This window comes from Melozone crissalis, unplaced genomic scaffold, assembly GCF_028551555.1.
Source record: "Melozone crissalis strain CALT ecotype California unplaced genomic scaffold, PUWL_Pcris_2 ptg000108l_1, whole genome shotgun sequence".
NCBI classification, from domain to species: Eukaryota; Metazoa; Chordata; class Aves; order Passeriformes; family Passerellidae; genus Melozone; species Melozone crissalis.
Window position 1 is genome coordinate 997,825 of NW_026535885.1, and position 22,014 is coordinate 1,019,838.

The 22,014-nt window shown below is 57.8% G+C and overlaps 2 protein-coding genes across 2 annotated transcripts in view; both read left to right on the top strand.

Annotated features, from left to right (window-relative positions):
- The first annotated feature begins 10,749 nt into the window (after positions 1-10,749).
- On the top strand, positions 10,750-12,208 carry LOC128947761 (basic proline-rich protein-like). The gene is made up of 4 exons (XM_054292200.1): positions 10,750-10,784; positions 11,010-11,086; positions 11,243-11,748; positions 11,849-12,208. Exons 1-4 carry the CDS (start codon positions 10,750-10,752, stop codon positions 12,206-12,208), a joined length of 978 nt encoding a protein of 325 aa, XP_054148175.1.
- Positions 12,208-22,014, top strand: part of RUNX3 (RUNX family transcription factor 3) — a 32,897-nt gene continuing 23,090 nt past the window's right edge. The window contains exons 1-3 of the mRNA XM_054292276.1: positions 12,208-12,468; positions 13,319-13,475; positions 17,576-17,680. Of these exons, the coding sequence (XP_054148251.1) occupies positions 12,208-12,468; positions 13,319-13,475; positions 17,576-17,680 (523 nt within the window). The remainder of the gene's footprint in view (positions 12,469-13,318; positions 13,476-17,575; positions 17,681-22,014) is intronic.

Consider the following 22,014-nt stretch of genomic DNA (forward strand, 5'->3'; position numbering starts at 1 on the left):
CCAGCCTGGCCCTGACCCCAAACTGGCCCTGACCCCCATCCCAGCCTGGCCCTGACCCCAAACTGGCCCTGACCCCCATCCCAGCCTGGCCCTGACCCCCATCCCAGCCTGGCCCTGACCCCAAACTGGCCCTGACCCCCATCCCAGCCTGGCCCTGACCCCAAACTGGCCCTGACCCCCATCCCAGCCTGGCCCTGACCCCCATCCCAGCCTGGCCCTGACCCCAAACTGGCCCTGACCCCCATCCCAGCCTGGCCCTGACCCCAAACTGGCCCTGACCCCAAACTGGCCCTGACCCCCATCCCAGCCTGGCCCTGACCCCAAACTGGCCCTGACCCCCATCCCAGCCTGGCCCTGACCCCCATCCCAGCCTGGCCCTGACCCCAAACTGGCCCTGACCCCCATTCCAGCCTGGCTCTGACCCCCATCCCAGCCTGACCCTGACCCCAAACTGGCCCTGACCCCCATCCCAGCCCGGCTCTGACCCCCATCCCCATCCTAGCCTGGCCCTGACCCCAAACTGGCCCTGACCCCCATCCCAGCCTGGCCCTGACCCCCATCCCAGCCCAGCTCTGACCCCCATCCCCATCCCAGCCTGGTTCTGACCCCAATCTCAATCCCAGCCTGACCCTGACCCCCAACCAGCCTGGCTCTGACCCCCACCTGGCCCTGACCCCCATCCCAACCTGGCTTTCCCCTTCCTGGGGCAGATTTGGGGCACCTCTCACCCCTCACAGCCCTGCAGGGCATCCCACCCCTCCCGAGTGCTGGTCCTTCCTCCTACTCTGTCCCCAAACCCCTCCAGGCTCTGGAGGTGTCCAAAGGTGCCACCAAGATGCCTCAGATGCTTTGTCCGCTCCTAAATTTGGGGTTTTAAATTTTTTGTCACTGCTCAGCACCTCAGCACCAATGCCCATGGAGGCACCCACAGCTCCCACCCTGGCTGCTCCCCCTTTTCCCTGGGCTGGGGGGCAAACAGGCAGCTGGGAGGGATGGAGGGATGGAGGGATGGAGGGATGGAGGGATGGATGGAGGGATGGATGGATGGACGGACGGACGGACGGACGGATGGACGGACGGATGGATGGATGGATAGATGGATGGATGGACGGAGGGATGGATCCATGGATGGACAGATTGATGGACAGGTGATGGATGGACAGAAGATGGATGATGGATGGATAGATGGACAGATTGATGGACAGGTGATGGACGGATGGATGGATGGATGGATGGATGGATGGATGGACAGGTGATGGATGGATGGATGGATGGATGGATGGATGGACAGAAGATGGATGGATGGAGGGATGGATGGAGGGATGGATGGGTGGATGGACAGATGATGGATGGACAGAAGATGGATAGAGAATGGATGGATGGAATCATGGATGGATTGAGGGATGGATTGATGGATGGATGGATGGATGGATGGATGGATGGATGGATGGATGGAGTGATCCCGTGGCCGATCCCACTCCAGGCTCTGCAGACAGGGGTCACAACGCCGGCTTTGTGCCCGGCCCCACATTCCCAGAGCGCGCTGGCGCCGGCCGGGAGCACTGGCAGGGCCGGGACAGGCCCGGGGTTGTTGCTGGGTGGTGAGGCGGGCTCGGGGATCACAGGGATCCCAGGATCACATGCCTGCTTTCCCAGGGCTCCGGGCAGCCCGGCCGGCGCTGCTGCGCTGGGATGTGGCTTTGTGGCCTCGTGCCTCGGGCACAGGGTCCTGCCCCGGCCAGCCCTGGCCTCTGCGTCCTTCTCAGATGGGTTTTGGTGTCATGACGCCACCTTTGGGTTTCCTTCGAGCAGGAGGTGATGGAGGGGCAGCAGGAGGAGCCAGGGATGTGAGGGGAGCACAGAATCCTGGAGTGGTTTGGGCTGGAAGGGATCCAAAGCCCATCCAGTGCCACCCTCCCATGGCAGGGACACCTCCCACCACCCCAGGCTGCTCCAAGCCCTGTCCAGGGACATTCCAGGGGTGGGGAATGGAGCTGTGGATGAGATAAGATGAGGGAAAGGATAAATCCAGCCTGGCTTCCCAAACCCATCCTGGAACACCAGGTCCCTGTCCCTGCCCTCTGCTCGGAGCTGGTGGCACCACAGACGTGTCCTTTGTACTCCCTGCCATTAATTAAAGGCAGTCCCATGGCAAGGAAAGAAGAGAAGTTTATAAAAACCATTTGCAGGCTTCTTTTGAATCTCTCCTTCTCCCTCCCTGAGCCAGATGAAGAAACGTCGGGGTTGGAGCTGCTTGTTTAAAAATAAAAAGGCGGCGAGCAGCAGAGATCTCACGTCTCGTCTGCCATTTCCACACAAATAGGAACCCATAAAAGCAATAAACATCTTTGTCTCAGACATCATTTTTTATTAAATGGGGGAGAATTAAATGATTGCACCAAGGCTGGAGTGTGGCCAAATGGTGAAACATTTGTTTAGGATTAGGACAAGAAATCCTTGTTTTCCTTAAGGAGCTCAGTGTCTTCTCCTGCCTGGCTGGGTTTGGGTCAGCTGCAGAACATCCTGGGATGCTCAGCCCGGCTCCTCGTGGCTTTGGGGGGCACAGCCACAGCCACAGTTTGGCTTTTCTGGGCTCATCCAGGGGCATGGGGAGGCTCTCCATGGCAGCATCCCAGGGATGCAGCTCCGTCCTGCACATCCCTGGCAGGGAAAGGGGGATGGAGGGGATCCTCCTCCCACGCAGGACATCAGCATCCAGCCTGGGATGGTGCCAAAAGGTCAGGATGTGGTGTCCAGGCACAGCCCTTATCCTCCTCTTCCTCTGCTCTAAAAAGGCTTTAAATTATTATTATTATTATTATTATTATTATTATTATTATTATTAGTAGTAGTAGTAGTAGTAGTAGTAGTAGTAGTAGTATCAGTATTATTAGTATTAGTAGTATTAGTAGTATTATTATCATTATCATTATTAGCATTAGCATTATTTTACTACTACTATTCCTATTCCTATTCTATTATTACTGTTATTACTATTACTATTACTATTATTACTCTTACTCTTACTATTATTATTAATTTTAAGACAATGGGACAGCCGACACCTCTCTGATCCAGGGTTATTTTCCACAACATAAACGTATCAAAAGGAGAATAAATTAAATTTAAAAATAAAAAAAGAAGAAGGGAAAAAAACAGAAAAGGGAAAATAAACCAGAAACAATGATTTTCCATTCCCACTGGAAGCAGGGAACATGAGGAATGTATTACTCGGGCTATTGTAAAGTGAAATATAAAAACAACCAAAATAGGAGGAGAAGGGAGAGATTTAAAAAATAAAAAAAGGCCTGAATTGGGAAGGGAGACACTGAAAATTGGGATTTTATCCAGCAAACTCTGCGGTGCAGGAGAGTCTGGGATTGGTGAATCCTGGCTGGAGGGAGAGGAGGCTCCAGGGTTGGAATTTCCACGTGGGGAGGTGCAGGGATCCCTGGAAGGGACCTCCTGCCACCCTGGATGATGCCAATGTCCCAGCAAGGGATTCACATCCCTGGGGGTTCACATTTCTGAGGGATTCATGTCCTTGGGGGATTCACATCCCAGGGCAGTTCCTGTCCCTGGGGGATTCATATTCATGTGGGGAATGGGGATTGGGAAATGGGGAATGGGGATTGGGGAATGGGGAGTGGGGAGTGGAGAGTGGGGAATGGGGAGTGGGGAATGGGGAGTGGGGAATGGGGAATGGGGATGGGGAATAATGGGGAATGGGGATGGGGAATAATGGGGAATGGGAAATGGGGAATGGGGATTGGGGAATGGGGAGTGGGGAATGGGGAGTGGGGAATGGGGAATGGGGAGTGGGGAGTGGGGAATGGGGAATGGGGATTGGGGAATGGGGAGTGGGGAATGGGGAGTGGGGAATGGGGAATGGGGAGTGGGGAGTGGGGAATGGGGAATGGGGATTGGGAAATGGGGAATGGGGAGTGGGGAATGGGGAATGGGGATGGGGAATAATGGGGAATGGTGCTCCCACAGCCCAGGAGGGGCAGGGGATGCTGGAGCTGGGACTGGGGCTCTGGAAAAGCCAGGAAGATGTTTGTGCACAGCCTGGCAGGGGTGGAATGCCTGGGTTTGCTTCCCTTGAAACCGGGAGTGACTGTGTGGGGATAATTCAGGGATTTCAGTGCTTGGGTCAGGGATGAACCCCTCAGGGGGATTTGGGAAAGGCTGAGCTGTTTTCCCTCCTTAGGGCAGAGAAAGTGGCAGCCAGGGAACCCGAGGGTTAAATGAGATGTGCTGCTGCAAACCCCAGCCCTGTCCTGCAGATCCCTCTTGCCACGCCGTGTTTTGCCGGGCACTTTTGTGCCCAATTACCCTGAGCCCTCTAATGGAACAGCTTCATTTCTTCAGCCCAGGGTCAGTTTGGTAAATGAGGGAGCTTTCCATGGCTTTTTCCATAGAATTTGGAGAACATGCCATGCTGAGTCCTGGTCCTGGGGCAGGTGAAGGGACAGAGAGCTCAGTTCTGGGCTGGTGGGAGATGTCCCTGCCCCTGGCTGGGTTTGAGGTCACTCCAACCCCAACCACCCCAGGATTCCGTGATCTCCCCTGCCCTGCCAGAGCCAGCCTGGGGGAAAACCACAAAGCCACTTCCCAGCCCCAGACTTGGAGGGTGGCAGGTGCAGGCTGAGTCAGGGCGCTCTGAGTTTGGGTTTCCCAGCCCAGATCCCCTCCGTGCCCGTGGGAGCCCCAGAGCTGCTCCTGCTCCGTCTGGGCAAGTTCTGCATTTCCCATCCCCAGCCCCAGAGAGCTCCAGAGCCTCTGTGACTTCCCAGGCCGTGTCTGGGCTGGCTGGGGAGGCTCCCGTGGTGGCAGCCAGCTGAGCCAGGCACCTCCTGCTTGCGTAGGAACTTTTATAAGAAACTTCTGCAAAAGCCCAGATGAGCTCACGCTGCTGAACGCTGGGGATGAGTTCCCTTTCCAAGCTGGTGGATGAGGAGCAAACAGTGACAGCAGAGCAGCCCTAAATAACAGCGAGCTGGAGCTGTCTCAGTTCACAGCCAGGAACCAGAAAAGCACCTCCTGCCTCGTTTTTAGCCTGTGACTAATTCCCCCAAATTGGGGATTTGTCTGGGCCTGAGGGGACTGTGAATGCTGGGTGGATTTGCAGACTGAGCCCTCTCAGGGGAATTTTTTGGAGCTGCTCTGCAGCCTCCAGGCTCATTGATGGGCCCTGTTGGGCAAAGCCACATCCACGAGAGCCTTCATGGAAAGGTGGATCTGAAATAAATGTTTATACAGGAAAAAACAACCTGAGGAAAGCACAACCCAGAGCCCATGCAGTCAGAGCAGAAATCACATCCCTGGGGTTATTCTAGGAGCGAAAGTGGTGGAAAATGGCAAAAAGCAGATTAGCCTGGCAATAATGGCACAGGCTGAGCTTTGGGACAGGGGAGGCTCCACCTGCAGCCAGGGGATGTCTCAGGAGGGGCTTTGGGAGCTGAGCCCAGAGGTTTCTGCAGCGCCCTGTGCCCAGTTTGGTGGCACGGCACAGCCCCGTTATCCCTCACAGCGAGGTGCAGACGGGGCCCTGCACAGCTGGGGCTCTCTGGGTGCCCTCGGGAGGACCAGTCTGGGTTCCTGCGGCCGTCCTGGTGTCCCACAGAGGGGTTCAGCAGAACTGGGCAGTGCTGGCCCAGCCTGTGGAGCTGCTGCTGCCGAGACGTGACCTCTGTGGGACCCGACCAAAAGGGAAACTGGAGTTCCCTGTCTGACAGCAGCAGCCAGGCCTGCACCAGGAGGCTGCCAGGCCCTCCTTGGGGGGGAACACGCTGTCCTGTCCCCCCAGACAGGGACAGACAGGGACAGACACACGGCCCTGCAGCAGGGAGGCCTCGGGCGAGGTTTGGGGGTGATGGGGCTGAGCTGTGGGATCGTGTTCCCCAAGGGTCACTTTCTCTCCTCACCTTCAACTTCCCCAAAGGGAACTTTCCACAGCAGAGCCCAGCTCAGCTCCCTCAGCCCGTGGGGCTCAGCACATCCCTGGGCACTGCTTGCTGTGTGGGTGCTGCCACCTGCTTTGTGCCTGGGATCACCCCAGCATTTGGGGCCAGGCTGTGGGAGCAGCACTGGAAATGCTCCCTGGGGAGCACCACTGCCCTGCAGCCAATGCACAGGGCTGGGTTTTGGATTTGGGATTTGGGATTTGGGATTTGGGATTTGGGATTTTGGATTTGTGATTTTGGATTTTGGGTTTGGGATTTTGGATTTGGGATTTTGGATTTTGGATTTTGGGTTTTGGGTTTTGGGTTTTGGATTTTGGATTTGGGATTTGGGATTTTGGGTTTTGAGTTTTGGATGTTGGATTTTGGATGTTGGATTTGGGATTTGGGATTTGGGATTTTGGATTTTGGAGTTTGGATTTTGGAGTTTGGATTTGAGATTTGGGATTTGAGATTTGGGATTTCGGGTTTTGGGTTTTGGATTTTGGATTTGGGATTTGGGATTTTGGGTTTTGAGTTTTGGATGTTGGATTTTGGATGTTGGATTTGGGATTTGGGATTTTGGATTTTGGAATTTGGATTTTGGAGTTTGGAGTTTGGATTTGAGATTTGGGATTTCGGGTTTTGGGTTTTGGGTTCTGGATTTTGGGTTTCCCACCCCACCAGGGCCGCAGCGAGCGCCGGCTCCAGCTGCACCAAAGCACCACAGCTTTCCAGGGCAGACCCAGCTCCGTGCAGCGCTTGCCGAGGCAGCAGGGCTGTGCTCAGCACGTGCAGGAGGATTTCCCTGTGCCTTGGAGCCCTGCCCGGAGCCTTTCCGTGACAGGGCTGCTCCGAGCTCCTGTCCCTGCAGCCGGGACTCAAACCCTGCTGCGCTCTGCCCCTTGTGCTTCTCTCTGCCGTCATGCGCCTCTCGGTTCCTCTTTTCACCCTCCAGACGTTTCCCCTTTCTCTTTCCTTTGGAATTTTTTTTAATTTCTGCCCCTGTCGCGTTTTGGGTTCGGGGGGTCTGGCGGCACCCGGGGCTCTGTCCCTGCCATGGGATGGGACCCTGGGGCTCTGTCCCTTCCCAGGTGGGTCTGGCAGTGCTGAGATCCAGGGAAAGCCTCTCCAAGGATTCCAGGAGTCCCATGAAACGCTTTCCACGGGGAATGGACGGGCTGGAGGTGTCTCCAGCAGGGAGAGCCCTCACTCCCTGCACAGGCAGCCTCACCCTTCCCTAAAGCTGCTCCGAAACCCCCTGAGAGGGAGAAACTGCCGTGAACTCGAGCGGCTCCGAACAAAGCCCAGCGTTTCCAGTTGTGCTCTGCACCTCTGGGCATTTTTGGAGGTGTCCTCAGGTGCTCCATAACCTTTGCATGAATGGCTCCTTTTCTCTGCATAAGCACATTCTTGCAGGAGCGTTGGGCTTTCATTCTGCTCTGCCCCAGCCCTCGGACTCCTCTGTTCACTTGTTTAAATCAAGCATAAAGCTCTAACTGTTCTTTGAATATTTATGACCAGTTTTTATCTCATGCCATGCATACAAAACATACTTGGTTCCTTTCCTAAAAGTTTTTTCAAGTGCAAAGTTTTAAAAACATGTGGCTTTTATTGCAGGCAGGAATGAATAACAGCATTCCGCCCATAACCACATTAAATGGAACAGTAATATTCATATGCGTAAGGGCAAAAGCTGCCTTGTTTCCTATTTGCAGCCCGACTCTGAAATTAATTAAGAACTAAGAGGATCTGACAGTCATTAGGATCCTTTAGGAAGGAGTGGAAGCGGCAGATGGGACCCGCGCTATCAATAGCGCGGAGGATGTGAGCGAGCCCCGAGCGCAGCCCGGCCGGGACAAGGAGGAATCGGCGCTGTCGTGACTTCACAGCGCTCGCGTCAATCGCACTCGTGCGCTCCGGACTCGCCTCGCAGCTTCCGAAAGCCCCGATCGCTCCCCGGGGGCTGCGCACGCCCGGCCGGCCCGGGGGCACCGCCACGGTGTGACCGGGAGGTGACAAATCCAAATCCCCGGGGGCAGAGGGATCGATCCTGGGTATCCTGGGGACACCGGGAGCGATCCTGGATCCCCAGGACAGCGGGATCCCCCAAAGGCAGAGGGATCGCTCCTGGATATCCGGGGGACACCGGGATCGCTCCTGGATCCCCCAAGGGCAGCGGGAGCGATCCTGGATCCCCCGGGACACCGGGATCGCTCCTGGATCCCCCAAGGGCAGCGGGAGCGATCCTGGATCCCCCAAAGGCACCGGGATCGCTCCTGGATCCTTCAAAGGCAGCGGGATCGCTCCTGGATCCCCCAGGGGGAGCAGGATCGCTCCTGGATCCTCCAGGGACAGCGGGATCGCTCCTGGATATCCCGGGGACACCGGGATCGCTCCTGGATGCCCAGGGACACCGGGATCGCTCCTGGATCCCCCGGGGGCACCGGGATCGCTCCTGGATGCCCGGGCCAGCCCAGCCCGGGTGTGCGGGGTTGGCTCCCGCAGCTCCCGCAGCTCCCGCAGCTCCGGCCCGAGCAGCGGGCACAGTGTGCCCTGGGGATGCTGGTGGAGGTGAGGGCTGGCACAAAACCTGCGGGGCTCAGATGGGGATGAATGGGAGCGCAGGCAAGCCCCGAGCTGTCCGGAGTGTCACTGACGGCGATTTCTCCTGCTGTAGACAGACGCTGCCTTTCACTCAGGTGCTGCCCAATGACACCGGCAGCCAGGTGGGAACCTCGGACTGATTTTCCCTGCTGGCAGCAGCTGAAAAACTCCGGCTGAAGCCTCGCTCCTGTTGCTCGGCTGCTGCCCCAAGAGAGGCTCTCAGCCCTGGATATGAACCCAGGGCTGTGCCCGCACACGAGGTGGGATCCCAGGGATGTCCTGGCTCAGGATCCGACCTCAAGCAGCATCACTGGGACTGGGGCTGAGCAGGGCCCACACTGCGGGACCCCCGAGGCCGGGGCAGCCCCCGGAGCCGTCCTGGATCCGCCCTGGCAGCTGCTCCCTGCCCAGGAGGAGATTTCCCTGATTTACGTCGGGGCAGCCGCTGCCCTTTCCTCGGCCGCTTTCCCCTCATTCTCCCCCCGAGCCCCGCAGTTTCCTCCCGCAGGAGCGCTGCCCCAGCCCGGGGCTGCCCCGTGGGAGCAGGGACACTCAGGGGTTAAAATCCGCCACCATCGGCCCCGGCATCTGCTGCTTGATTTATGAATGAATTGCACGCTCCCTCCCTGCGTGCTGCTCTCAGATCCCCTTCCCTGAGCTGCAAAACAGATCCAGACACCCGCCCGGCCCTACTGAGCGCCGAACTCCTGAGAGTTTGCGATGAATTTTTAATAGAAAGCTTCCTCCGAGCCTCTGCTCTCGCCGCTCCGCTGCCGAAACGGGCGGCTCTGCTGCTAAAAGAGCAGCTCAAACGAATTAAAAACTACAGAGGAGCCCGTAAGGGAAGCAATCCCAGCGAGGAATGATTTAAAGAGCTGCTGACCTCCCCGCGATGCGAACAGTAGCTTTGGAGCGTTTGTAAAGGGGCCCATGCAAATCCCGGGTCTGATACTCTATTAACCTCCTCGGGAGCGCGGGGAGGGCGGTGTTGGGATAATCCCCACGTGTCGACATCTCCTGGTTTGCGGAGCACCAGAGCAGCTGCATCCTGCTGTGTGGGGAAAGCAGAATTCAAACGAAAGCTCCTTCCTCCCCGGGCACAGCCCCGCGGGTCCCGAGCTCGGGAGCGGCTTTGCTTGGCCGGACACCCCTCGCAGCAGCAGCCACGGGGTTGGTTCTGCTCCTCGGGATGTCCCCAGACGCTTTTGGGGTTGTGGGCAGCCTGGTTTGTCGCAGCTCTGCGGTTTGGGTCTCATCTTTGCAGTGCTGCGAGTCAGCAGCTACGTGCAGGGCCCTGCTGTGGGTTTGGGGTGAGGCTGCACCCCGAGGGGAGAGCGGGGCGGGGAGAGGACACAGAGCGGGGACAGAGGGTTTGGGAGGGCGGCAGGACCGGGTACCCGGCACAGCTGGGGCTCCCTGGTGCTCGGAGGAATCCAGGTGATGCCTTCACCTTCAACAGGTGGCTCCCGGTGTCAACGGGGATCAGAGAAACGAGTGCGTGGCGGGGCTGTGACACCGATAAATCCGTGAAGGCGGGGAACCGCCGGTCCTGCTGCAGGGAGCACCTCGCTCCTGCAGGGACACAGCCCCAAATCGCCCCAAAGAGCCCCAGCGAGGCTCCCCCTGCCCTCCGCGGCCCCGGGTGGGGTGACAGGGGACACTGCCAGGGTGGGGCGGGGACAGAGCGGGGGTAGCCCCGGGGGGAAGGGGCAAGAGAAGCAGAGGAAGGGGCAAGAAAAGAAAAAGGAAGGGGCAAGAAAAGAATAGGGAAGGGGCAAGAGAAGCACCGGGGCGGGCAGGGCGGGAGGTGTCGGGATGGTGCGGGGTGTCAGCATCCCGTCCACCCCATCCCATCCCATCCCGTCCCGTCCCGTCCCGTCCCGCCCCGGCGGAGCCCCGGTGCCAACCCGCGGCCGCACGGCGGAACTGCAGCCGGGCCCCACCTGCGCCCCCCGGTCACCGCTCCGTGCCCCGCCGGGGGTACCGGGGGCACCGGGACGGGCCGTGCCCGACCCCCGGCAAACCCCGGCCCCGCCCGCAGCCCTGCCCCCGCCCCGGAGCTTGTGCGGGTTCCCCCCGCTGGCGAACGGGGGGCGAAAAGCAGAACGGAACCGGCGGCCGCTTTCACCTAAAAAGGGCAGAATTTGAGCGCCGGTAGCGCCGGGGCTGGCGGGGCTCGGGGCTGCTCCCGGCGGGCTCGATGGTCCCGGCGCGGGTCCCGGTGGTTGTCTCGGTGTAACGGGAGCCGCGGGCCGGTACCGCCGCTCCTCCGTTAAAAATAACGTGTATTTATTTATTGTTGTTGTGGCTTATTTCTGGAGGAGCACCGGGGGTTCTGGGGCTTGCAGAGCCCGGCCCGGGCTTGCCCCTCGAGGCACGGCGGCTCGTGGAGGAAAATGGTTTAGTACACAGGGAAAGGAGGATTTTCTGGTGTTGGGCTTTATTTCGGCTTGTTTTAAGGAAATTTGGGTTCCACACCGGGCAGCGCGGAGCCGGGAACGCCGCGGCCCGGCCGGCTCCTCGGACGGACAGTGCCGGTCTGCAAACACCGTAGGACCGAGCCGGGCATCGGGAAACAGCCGGGGAGCAGCGCGGGCACAGCAATCTCCTCCTCCTCTCCCGCGGTGCTGCCCCGGTTCGGGGCACCCACGGGGCGCGGGGAGCCGCCGCCTTCGTTGTGTTTGCTGCCGCAGAACCGGCGGCTTCGCCACGAATTTTCTCGCCAACGGATTCCGGCCGGAGCCGCCGGCCCTGCCCGCAGCCGCAGCCCCGGGGGCGCTGCCGGGGGCTCCGGGGGCTACGGGCGCCCCGAGACCGCCGGCGCTGGGGCGGGTCACGGTTTTGGGGAGGGCAGAAGGAGGAGGTTTGGGAGCCGCGGTTTTCAGCGCAGCCCGACAGGCGAATCCCCCGCCGGGTTCGCGCGTGCCGGTGGTGCCGGTGCTCCCCGCCGCTGCCGCCGCTCCGGTTCCGCCACAGCGGGGAGGGTGCGGACGGCCGCGGGAGCGCGGGGCTGCGGGGCCGCGCTGTGTCCTCAGCCGCTCCGCACGGCCGCGGCTCCGGCCCCAAACCGGCCCCACCGCACCCCAAAACCTCCCCGGCGGCGGCGGCGGCGGCCAGAAACCACCGGAGCCCCGACGTGCGCCCGCCGGGGCGTGTCCCGCAGAGACCACGCCCATCACGCATAACCACGCCCACTCCGGTACAAACCACGCCTCTCTGCTCATAGCCACGCCCTCCGCCCAGAGGGAAAGGACTGATGGGCGGGGCCAGTGCCTGTCGCGGGGCTCCTATTGGCGGAGCGGCCCGTCCGTCACGGCCGCCCCGCCCCGCCGGGGCCGGCAGTAAATACGGTACCGGGCGGCGCGGCGGGGCCGGCAGCGGGGCTGGGGCTCGGCACGGGAGCCGTCACCGGGAGCGGCACCGGCACCGGGCACGGAGCGCAGCCCACCCACCGGCGGCGAGCCCCGGAGCCGCGCGGGTCCCGATCCCCCGAGCCGCCGCCGCCGCCGCCGTTCCCCCCGCGCCGCCCCGCCGAGGACGGCGCTCCGCCGGCACGGAGCGAGGCAGCGCGGGGCTCGGCCGCCTCCGCCGCCGCCGCCCGCCGAGCCCCGCCGGGTGCCCGCCCGTCCCGCCCGGCTCCGCGCCGCCCGCCGTTGTGATGCGTATTCCCGTAGACCCGAGCACCAGCAGGCGCTTCACTCCCCCGTCCACGGCGTTCCCCTGCGGTAAGATGGGCGAGAACAGCGGGGCGCTGGGGGCCGCCGCGCCGGGCGCCCGCGCTCGGCCCGAGGTGCGCTCCGTCGTGGATGTCCTGGCCGACCACGCCGGCGAGCTGGTGCGCACCGACAGCCCCAACTTCTTGTGCTCCGTGCTGCCGTCGCACTGGAGGTGCAACAAGACGCTGCCCGTCGCCTTCAAGGTGAGTGCCGAGCCCCGACGGGACCGAGCCGCAACCCGCTCGCCCTTTCCCCTTTAAACCGCTCCTGACATCGCCGCCGAGGGAGCCCGGGTTATTATTTTTAATCAAACAGCCCAGTTTATTATTTTTAATCAAGTCTCCGCATTGCCCCGCGGTCACGGCATCTTAGATATTCCGTACAGTTAGGAGCTCTCAGGCAACTTTGAAGTTTAATGAGATGGAGGTTAATTACCTTCCTGGGAGAGGGAGAGCGAGGCAGGGAAGGCAGATCTAATCTGCCAAAAGCCGAGCGAAGAGCTGAATCCTCGGTGCGGGGCTGCGCTGCCCGGGCTCCCCGGGGCACCCCGGGCTGGGCATCCCCGTAACCCCCGGTCCGGCCGGGGGAAGCCCAAACGGGGCCGGGAGCGGGGCAGGGCGGTGCCGGCAGCCCGGGGGGATGAACGGGGTTCCACATCGGGTTCCCCCGGCTCCGGGGCTGCTCCCCGGGAGGGATCGGGGCCTTTCCCCGGTCCCTGCACCTCCCCGGGCCCTTCCCCGGGGCCGCCGGCCTCACCCGCGGCCGCCCCGCGCTCGGCACCGCTTGATTTTCACCCCAAATCCGACAAAATAAACGCGCAGACCCCTCCGACGGGGCCTGACCCCCCTTCACCCCCTCCCCGCCGATCCCCCGTCTGCTTTTAACCCTTTCCGAGCTCTTTTCCCCTCTCCGGTTTTCTCCGCCTCCCTCGGGGGCTCGGGCCGCTTTTGGTTTTGCTTTGGGGTGTTTTTGCGCGGTTCAGGGGGGAAGCGCGGCGCGGGTCGGCTCCGCTGAAGGTCGGTCTGAGGCTGAAATGCCCTGGCCCTGCCCCAGGTCGTGGCGCTCGGAGATGTCCCCGACGGGACCGTGGTCACGGTGATGGCGGGGAACGACGAGAATTACTCGGCGGAGCTGCGCAACGCCTCGGCCGTGATGAAAAACCAAGTGGCGAGATTTAACGACCTCAGATTTGTTGGGAGAAGCGGCAGGGGTAGGTACCGGCCAGGAAATGGTTGGCCTTTTATTTGTTTTTATAAGGGGGGGGGAAAAAAAAAAAAAGAAAAAGCGACGAAAAATATTTCTCTATTTTCTTATTGTTTTATTACTACATTTTATATTTTTAATTTTATTTTTAAATTTTATTTTGGTTGTTTATTTTAAAATTATTATTATTTTATTTTATTCTGTATTATATTTTATTCCAACCGTGGTTTCGTTGGCGGGAGAAGCCCCCCAGCCCCAGAGTGGTTCCCGAGGATGAAAGGGATGCAGGAAAGATGCGGGAGGGATGCGGGAGCAGCCCCTCCCAGGGCTCCTTCTCTGCCCAGGTGTCGGGAATGGGCGGAGCAGATGAAAAACAATTTAAAATACAGACACAAATATATCTAAATATCTCTAAATCTCTAAACACAAATAAGGCGGCCCCAGCCCGAACCTTCCCCGGTTTCTCCCATCACGCAGGAGGCAGCAAACCCCACCTGGCAGCTCGGCTTTAAATGGCGAAAATCGAGAGTTTAAAGTGAAATAACAGCGCAGGGCTCGGCCTGGGAGGGAGCTGCGGCTGCTCGGGGGGGATTTTTACTCAATTTCCCCCCGCTCGTGGCAGGGAAAAGCAGGACGGCAATTTGGCTTTTCCAAACCAATCCGTCCGTGCCACCCGAGCAGAGCGAAATAAATCCCCTGGAAATGTTGAACACGGAGCCCTGCCTGTACCTGCGTTTCCGAGTGTATAAATAGAATTTCAGCATTTCCTCACCAATGAAAACGCTGCAGATCGGAGCCCTCAGTGCTGCCTTTGAGCCCGAATAAGAACTCGATATTTTAATGGCCATATGGCAGCACTTTCTCAAAGGCTTCAAATGTATACACACAGTGTCAGATATATTTTGACTTCTCCGCATTAATTAAAAGCAGTGATGTTAGGAATTATTTGCATGTAATAACTGTTTACTTGTTCCTCTTTATGAAACTTGAATAGTTTACATTCTTTCATACATTTCCTTTTTCCTGTTGGCTCCTTCTCCATGTTGCAGTTTCTTTAAAACTCTCCACTTAACTGGTTGCAGGTTGATGGATGGAAAATGTTTTTCTTTTATGAATTAAGCTTTCATTTCTGTAATCAATTATTCTCTTCGGCTCTTTTCTTTCTGGTTGGGCTTTTTTTCCTTTTTTATTTTTTTTTCTTCTTCATCCTCGCACAAATTTCCGAACTGAACGCAGCCCAATCTCAGCGTGACTCTTGAATTCATTATTAACTCGCTTCCTCGCTTCCTCCGCACTCTCAGGCTCGGAATTAGCAGGAGTTGGGTCTCATGAAGCCCTCGGTGAATAAATTCCTTCCCCGCTGCCTCTAACGGGCGGGACTCGGGCCCTAATTATTTTAATTTTTTTTTTTTTTTTTTACATATTCGCGTGGGGTGAGGCTTTGTCATATTCGGAGAGGAGCAGCCCCAGCGGGGCTCCCTGAGGGCGGCTCCGTGGGGTTTTCTCGCCGTGCCGAGGGTGGATTTCACTCCCCGGCACGGGGAGGCTCTTTCAGAGCAGTTTGCTGTGAAAAATCATCGAATTTTTATTGAATTTTCATCCCGGGTGTCGCACTCGCTCTGCCTCGTTTGGCTCCATCCCCGACAGCCCGGTGCTGCTTTCATTTATTCTGGCAGAAATTCGGAATATTTCCCCATGTGTGTACAAATGTTTGTGTAAATCCGAAGGGAGGACGTGTGGATCGGTAAACACGGGTCCTGCTGCAGCCCTGCCGTGTGCCCGAGCTGCAGGAGCCTGCAAAATCCCTGCAGCCAGGCTCTCCTTGGGAAAACACCGCTTGAACCGGGCCAATTTGGGTGTTTTTAGTAAAAAAGCGTCAGGGATTATTCCTGGTGCTGTGAGCTGGGAAGAGCCGCTCCTAAATCCCCTTCAAAAAAATAAATTCAAACCTCCAAGTGCAAGGCAAAGATGGGAAAAAAATCAGATTTTTTTTACTCAGGTTGAGCTGTATAAAATGAAAATTGTCCCCGGTGCATCTCTGCCTGTTCTCCCGGCTGGAATCTCCCCCCGAGCATCCCCTGGAGCCGCGATCCAGCCCCGAGCCCGCTCTGCCGGGGCACGGCGGGGATGAGAAACCCCAGCCCGGCTTCCTGAGAAGGCGGGAAATGACTCAAAGCGATGCTGGGGCAGAATCATCATTTTCGGTTCAGGGCAGCTTTCTGAGAGAGGCACAACCGGCCCGGGCTGGGTTTGTGTCTGCGGCGAGGGATTCCGGAGCAGGGAGGTTGTTTCACGGGGAGAATAAAAAATTCAAGATTATAATAATAATAATAATAATAATAATAATAAATAAATCAGTATTAATGCAGTTTAAACAGGGGCACGGAGGTGTCGGGCTCAGCTCTGAGGTTCTGTGCCTCACAGCCGGGTTTTGCCACACGCTGCCTGCATTTATTTAGGGAATTTGAAGGGCTTCAAATTTCCTAAATGTTTACCCCTTCGAATTCCCTAAATAATTGCTGCTCATCCTCCTCACCCCATGCACTGGTTCTGTGAGGGTTTTTCCCCCAAACCCTCGGCGCCGGTTGTTTTTTATCCCCAAACCCTCGGTGCTGGTTGTTTTTTCTGGGATCCCCCGTGGGCTCATCCCGTCCCTGCAGGTTGGCAGCAGGGGCTGCGTCCTCGGGGATTCAGAATGAAATAATTCTATTTGTTTTGCCCTCCCAAATGTCCTCTCTGTGCAGAAAATGAGCCGAAGGTTTTTGCGTTGCTCATTCCTGGTTTGAGAGCCGAGGTGAGGCGGGGATTGGCGATCGCTGTCGCTTTAGAACCCGCATTCCCTCCTTTCCGTGCTCACCAGAGCAGTTCTCCCACCTGGGATAATTCCAGGATGTTCTTCGGGAGACAAAATTTCATTTTTTCGGTTTATTCCTTTTTTTTTGCTCCTAGCTGGATAAATCCTGTTTAGTTTTGCTGTGGATGTTCTCAGGTCCGACCCGATGGTCGGGGATCCGAAGACCCCCGATTGCTCCAGGGGAAAAGGGAAAGGAGGCGGCTCCTCACTGCTTTTATCTGTGGAATAAAGGCTGGAGGAGCAGAAATCCATCGCAGCGAGGTTTAGACCTGATACCCAGCCGGGGTTCAGGCCTCTGACACCTCGGGAATCCCGCAGGGCTTGGTCAGAGTGGTTTGCGCAGCCTCCAGCCGAGGGTTTCCTGAATTTGGGGAGCCCGAGGGAGAACTGAGGCCCTTCCTGGGGGGTTTCTGTTCTGCCACAGCCAGGCTGGGACAGAGGGGCTGGGGTGAAGCTGCTCAGGCTCTGGGAGGTAAAAAGATTGGGGTCAGGGTGGGCCCAGGGCTGGTGACACCCTCTGATGATAAAGGCAATTTCAGGCTGTGGATGGAAACTTGTTCTGCTGGGGCAAGTGGGGCTCTCCTTGCAAAATTTGGCTTCCAAGAGCTTTTCAATGCTTCATTCCTTTTTTTTTTTTTTGTTCTGGTTTTTTTTTGCATAGAAGGTGACAGGTTGGTGCTTCAAAATCACCTCTGCAATCCTCCCTGAGGATACCCAAACCCTTTCCCAGGTTCCAGCTCTCTGTGGGCAGGGCTGAGGGACATGGAGAGGGGACAGTCCCTGCAGAGCTCTCTGTCTGCCGGCCGGGTTCAGTTCCCATTTTGCAGTTCCCGGTTTTTGGCCCTCCCGCGGGTTCCCTCATGGCACAGCTCCCTCCGAGTGGAAACAAGAACAGGATCGGGCCCTGGATCCCTGCGGGTGATCCCGGCTCCATCCCAAAGGAGCATCCCCGAGGGGATCCCGCACCCAGAGCTGACCCAGGGCTGGGTCACCGCGGAAAAGGGGAAGGGTCCGAGTGGGAAAACCCCCGGGGCTGCCCTGGATGGAGGGGCCGATACGGGGACAGGGCAGGGCAGGAGAATTGGGACTTTTCCTTGCGGCTCCAGGGCTGTGTCTGGGCACTCACGGCTCGTTAAATGCAATGATGTGTGCGGGATTCCTGTCCCAGCCTCTCTCTCTCACAGGAGCTGAACCCATGTGGGATCCTCACCTCTGTTTGGTTTTTTTTTCCCCTCCTTCCCCACCGTCCTTAGGGAAAAGCTTCACCCTGACCATCACGGTGTTCACCAACCCCACGCAAGTGGCCACCTACCACCGAGCCATCAAAGTGACCGTGGACGGGCCCCGGGAGCCCCGCAGTAAGTGAGGGGCTGCTGAGGGGCTGCTTTGGGGGTCTGGCAGCGCTGGTCATGGTGGGGAGGGGGTGCAGGGTCCGGGCTCTCCGTGCCTGAGGGGTGCAGGGTGCAGAGCTGGCACACGGAGCTCAGGGATGGCGTTGGGGTGGCACCGCTGGCTGCTCGGATTTTCCCGTGTCCCTCCCTGCTGCCTCCTGCTCCTTATCCCATCATGGAGGGATGGTTTATAGCTCCCTAACCCACCATGGAGGGATGGTTTATAGCTCCCTAACCCATCTTGGAGGGATAATTTCACACCTCCACGTTGGGATGTTGGGAAAACTCTTTAGGCTTCGATGGCAAAAGTTCCAGGCCCAGCCTGGCGCTGCACAGGGGGACTGGGGGGTTATGAAACCAGGGATCTGTGCTCGGCTTTGGGGGCTGATTGCTGGCTGATTACACTACAAATGCTGCAGGTTCCCCGGGTGCTGAGGCGGTGCCTGTCCTGGCACAGAGCTCCTTCCCCTCGGCTCCGCGGTGGTTTCGCTTTCGGGCTCTCAAAGGCTGGGGCTGGCAGCGCCCGCGGCCGGGGGCTGAGCCTGGAGAAACCAGAGAGACTCTGCGACCGCAGAAGCGTCTGTGTTGTGCTGGGGAGGCTCTCCCGGGGGCAGGATGGAGCCTCGTGGTTCAGGGAGGCTCCGGGAGCTGCCCTGCCCGGCTGCCTTTCGGTGTCGGGCTGCTCGGAGCTGCCTTTGGTGTTCCATCAGCCCAGGGACCCTCTCAGGAGCTGCTGCCCGCAGAGTTTCCTCTGCCTCGAGGGTGATTTACCCTGTGGGACCCTCCTGTGTGCTGGGATCCTGTCCCTGGGGGCTCCATCCCCAGCTTTGCCTTCCTGCTGGCCCAGCAGCACCCCGGCACTATAAAGCCCAGTTTGTTCCCTTTGCGTGTCAGGCCGTGGTGCCTGCAGCGAGGGGAAGCAGTTTGATCCTTCAAAAACGCCTCCAAAAACATTTTCTGTTGATGCTGTCGCCGGGCCATCGGTGCCCATTGATGTCAGGCCAGGTGGAGGCCGTTCCCTGGGCCAGGGGGGTTTATTTGCATCGGGCTTTGGAGGATTTTCCCCCGTCATTGATTTTATTTTGGAGCCTGTCGAGGATGGATTTCCTGCATTCCAGCTTCTAAATCCAACGCTGCTGTTGTGGGGTTTTTTTTTGAAGCCAGAAACATCAGGCAGGTCCCTGGTGCGGGGCACCTGTGGGTTGTGGTGGGTGCTGGGGCTCAGCCCCAGGGCTGGGCAGGGAATTTCACAACTCTGCCAGGAGTGTCAGGAATAGAAACCAGCCCTCCTGACTGCTGGCTCAGCCCCTTATCAGCTGCATCACATCGCCTTTCTAATAATAATAATCATCATCATCATCCTCACCATCAGGAATACATAAATAATAATACAAGGGGAGATAGTTGCTACTCTTGGAGCTCGGTTTGGCCTCCCTGACAGCCAAACCCAGGTGAATCACACCCGTTCCTCCTGAATTTCAGCATTTCACCCCAGAGCTCCCATCCCTCAGCTCAGTTTTCTGATATGGAGGCCGTGGCAATCAGGGGATGGAGCAGCTTGTGCTGGCTCTGCTGTGGGGTGCCCTCCCTGGGACACAGCCCAGCTGCAAGGACAGCATTTTCTGGAGTTTTCTTTTTATTTTTGTGATAATTTCTGGACCTCAAACTGTGCTGGAAGTGTTGGCTCCTTGAGGAGATCTGTGTGGGGTTTGTTTGCTGCTTGTGCCCTTGCCTGGTGTGGGCCCCAGAGGTTGATCTCTCCCCCATCCCTGCACCCCCCAACCCATAAATCACTGATAGAAAAGGTTTAGCCCCAAATTGTGGCTATTTTCGACTTTTATTCAGGAAATCATAGATTTATTGGTCACGTTTTGGCTCCCAGTTTGACCCTGGTGCTTGAACCTATGGTCGATGAATTTCCAATGGGAAAAAAATATTTCTAAAAGAATTCCCTTCTCGCCATACTTCTGAATGAAGATGACAATTTCTAAAAATAATGGAATAACACCTTTCTCCCCTTCCTGCTCTGCAGAAACCCTGAGTGTGGAAGCAGCAGCTGTAAAATGATCCTGGAAAGCTGAGGTGCTTTTCCTGGCTCACCTGCCACTGGGTGGCTCCCGGGCACAGCACCCTGGCAGTGCCAGCATTGGCATTCGGGGCTGGCACAGCCCTGGGGATCCCCACCTTGGGCCAAACACCGAGGCTGGGGCTGCTCTGCCTTGTTTGGCTGTGGGAGGTGAGAGCAGGAATTGCAATTTTTATTTATATTTATAAATACTATATACACTTTTTAACATATGTATGTTAATATGTGTAGGCATAAAAATGGATGGAATTTTTTTCCCCTTCTTGGCTTCAAAAGATGGGCCCCGGTGTGTGCTGGCTGCTGGTGTGGGGATCAGGGCTGGAGGCTGATGTGGGGCTGGTGGAGAGGACAAAACCCATCCTTGACGTGGAAAGAATTGGCCATTTGTCTTGGTACCCTGGGAAAGGCCCGGGCAGCGCCTTCTCAGCTGCAGCAAATCCCTCCAGCCAACATCCCTGTGGGCTCTGGGGCCGGGGCTGTGGCTGGGCTCCACCTCTGGGCATCCCATTCATCCTCCAGCCCTGGCCATGCCTTTATCTGAGCCCTTGAGCGAGGCTTTCAAGCCAGGCCGTGCCCAGCCCCAGCTCCCGAGGGGTCTGGGGGTGATGGGGATGGCTGGGGGGTGCAGGGGGAGCAGGGGGAGGCTCCTTGGGGTGCTATCAGTGGTGGTATCAGTGCTGCTTTTCCTGGAGCATCCCCTCCTCAGGCTCCTCCAGTGCCCCGCTCGCTCCGAGCTCCTTTTCCTCCTGCTCCAGCTCTTCCTGGGTTGGATCTGGACAGCAAGAAAAGGGACATTCTGTCAAGTTGGCACCTCAGCTCTAAACAAATAGCACAGCGGGTGCCAAGTGTTGACATACTTTGTACAAACAGGAAGTAATAAAATATTTGAACTTCCTGTGGAATTTCCTTCTTTTCCCCCACCCCGATTCTGCAGGCCTGCGTTCAGGCTGCAGAGCCCTCTCGCATCCACAGCTGCTGCAAAATCACCCCCAGCAGGCAGAACGTGGGGAGATGAAGGGCTGGGGGCTGCACAGGGGTGTTCAGTGTGTTCCTGGGGAGAAGGGAGCATCCCCAGGGCCTCCCCTCACACCCACCTGCTGCCCTCCCTTCCCTTCCCCTCCCTTTTCCTTCCTTTCCTTCCCAAGACTCTCACCTTCTCTGCTCTCACTTTTCCTTTCTCCCTCTCACAGCTCCAGCCCCTTTCTGCCCACAACTCTTGTGCAAAGTCTTTTTTCCCCCTTTTAAATTCCTTTTCCCCCCTCTTGGACTATTTTTTTTTTTGTTTACCATTAACTTTCCAAATCGCCCCACTCTCCTCTCCCCCCACTTTCCAAATCCCTTTTTTCCAAATCCCCCCACTCTCCTCTCCCCCCACTTTCTAACTCCCTTTTGTATTTAATCCTTTCTCTCTGCCTCCCACCCCATTGCTGCTGTCCTTGCTGGGGACACCAGGAGGATTTGTGGGTCCCTGTGTCCCCACGTTCCCTGCTCAGCCCCATGGACGTGCTGGCTGTTGGTGCCTCCTGCCCTGTTCATTTCTGGGCTGTGCATCACAGATCTGGTGCTTTTGCTCGTGTCCCTGCTTGGTGTGACCACAGCAAGCGACACAAACGTGTCCCCAGGGCAAGGGGGGACAGGACAAGGGGGTTTGTGGCCACAGCACTCCACATCCCCTCTCCCACCTTGTCCCCGCAGTATTTTCTAGCTGAGCCCACCCTGCCCAGCCCCAGGCTCCCCCTGTGGCTTTTCCCTGCCCAAAAAGGCTCCGAGCCCCCCGGCTGTGGCTGTCCCCGGGCTGTGGCTGTCCCCTGGCCCTGTCACGTAGCCGGCGGGTGGGAAAGCTTCTCACCTCCCCCGAGCGAGGCGTTTCCAGGAACCGCCGCTGCTCTCGGGCTCTGAGGCTGCTGAGAGCTCAGCTGAGAGGGTTTCCCTCCCACGGGAGCTCGCAGCGCTGCGTTCTGAGCTGGGAAATGGGGGTGCTGAAATTCAGTGGGGGGTTTGGGGTGTGCAGAAATTGAATGGGCAGTTTGGGTAGTGCAGAATTAAATGGGGGAGTTTGGGGGGTGCTGAAATGGGGGCTTGGGGTGTGCAGACATTAAATGGGGGGTTTGGGGTGTGCAGAAATTAAATGGGCAGTTTGGGGTGTGCAGAATTAAATGGGGAGTTTGGGGTGTGCTGAAATGGGGATTTTGGGGTGTGCTAAAATGAGCACTTT

What these genes read in the sequence shown, in the direction of transcription:
- LOC128947761 (XM_054292200.1), top strand. Translation starts at nt 10,750, where the DNA reads ATGGTCCCGGCGCGGGTCCCGGTGGTTGTCTCGGT. An exon ending in TCCTCGGACGGACAGTGCCG is followed by an intron (nt 11,087 to 11,242) that starts GTCTGCAAACAC and finishes TTGCTGCCGCAG; the next exon opens with AACCGGCGGCTTCGCCACGA. An exon ending in GCATAACCACGCCCACTCCG is followed by an intron (nt 11,749 to 11,848) that starts GTACAAACCACG and finishes CTATTGGCGGAG; the next exon opens with CGGCCCGTCCGTCACGGCCG.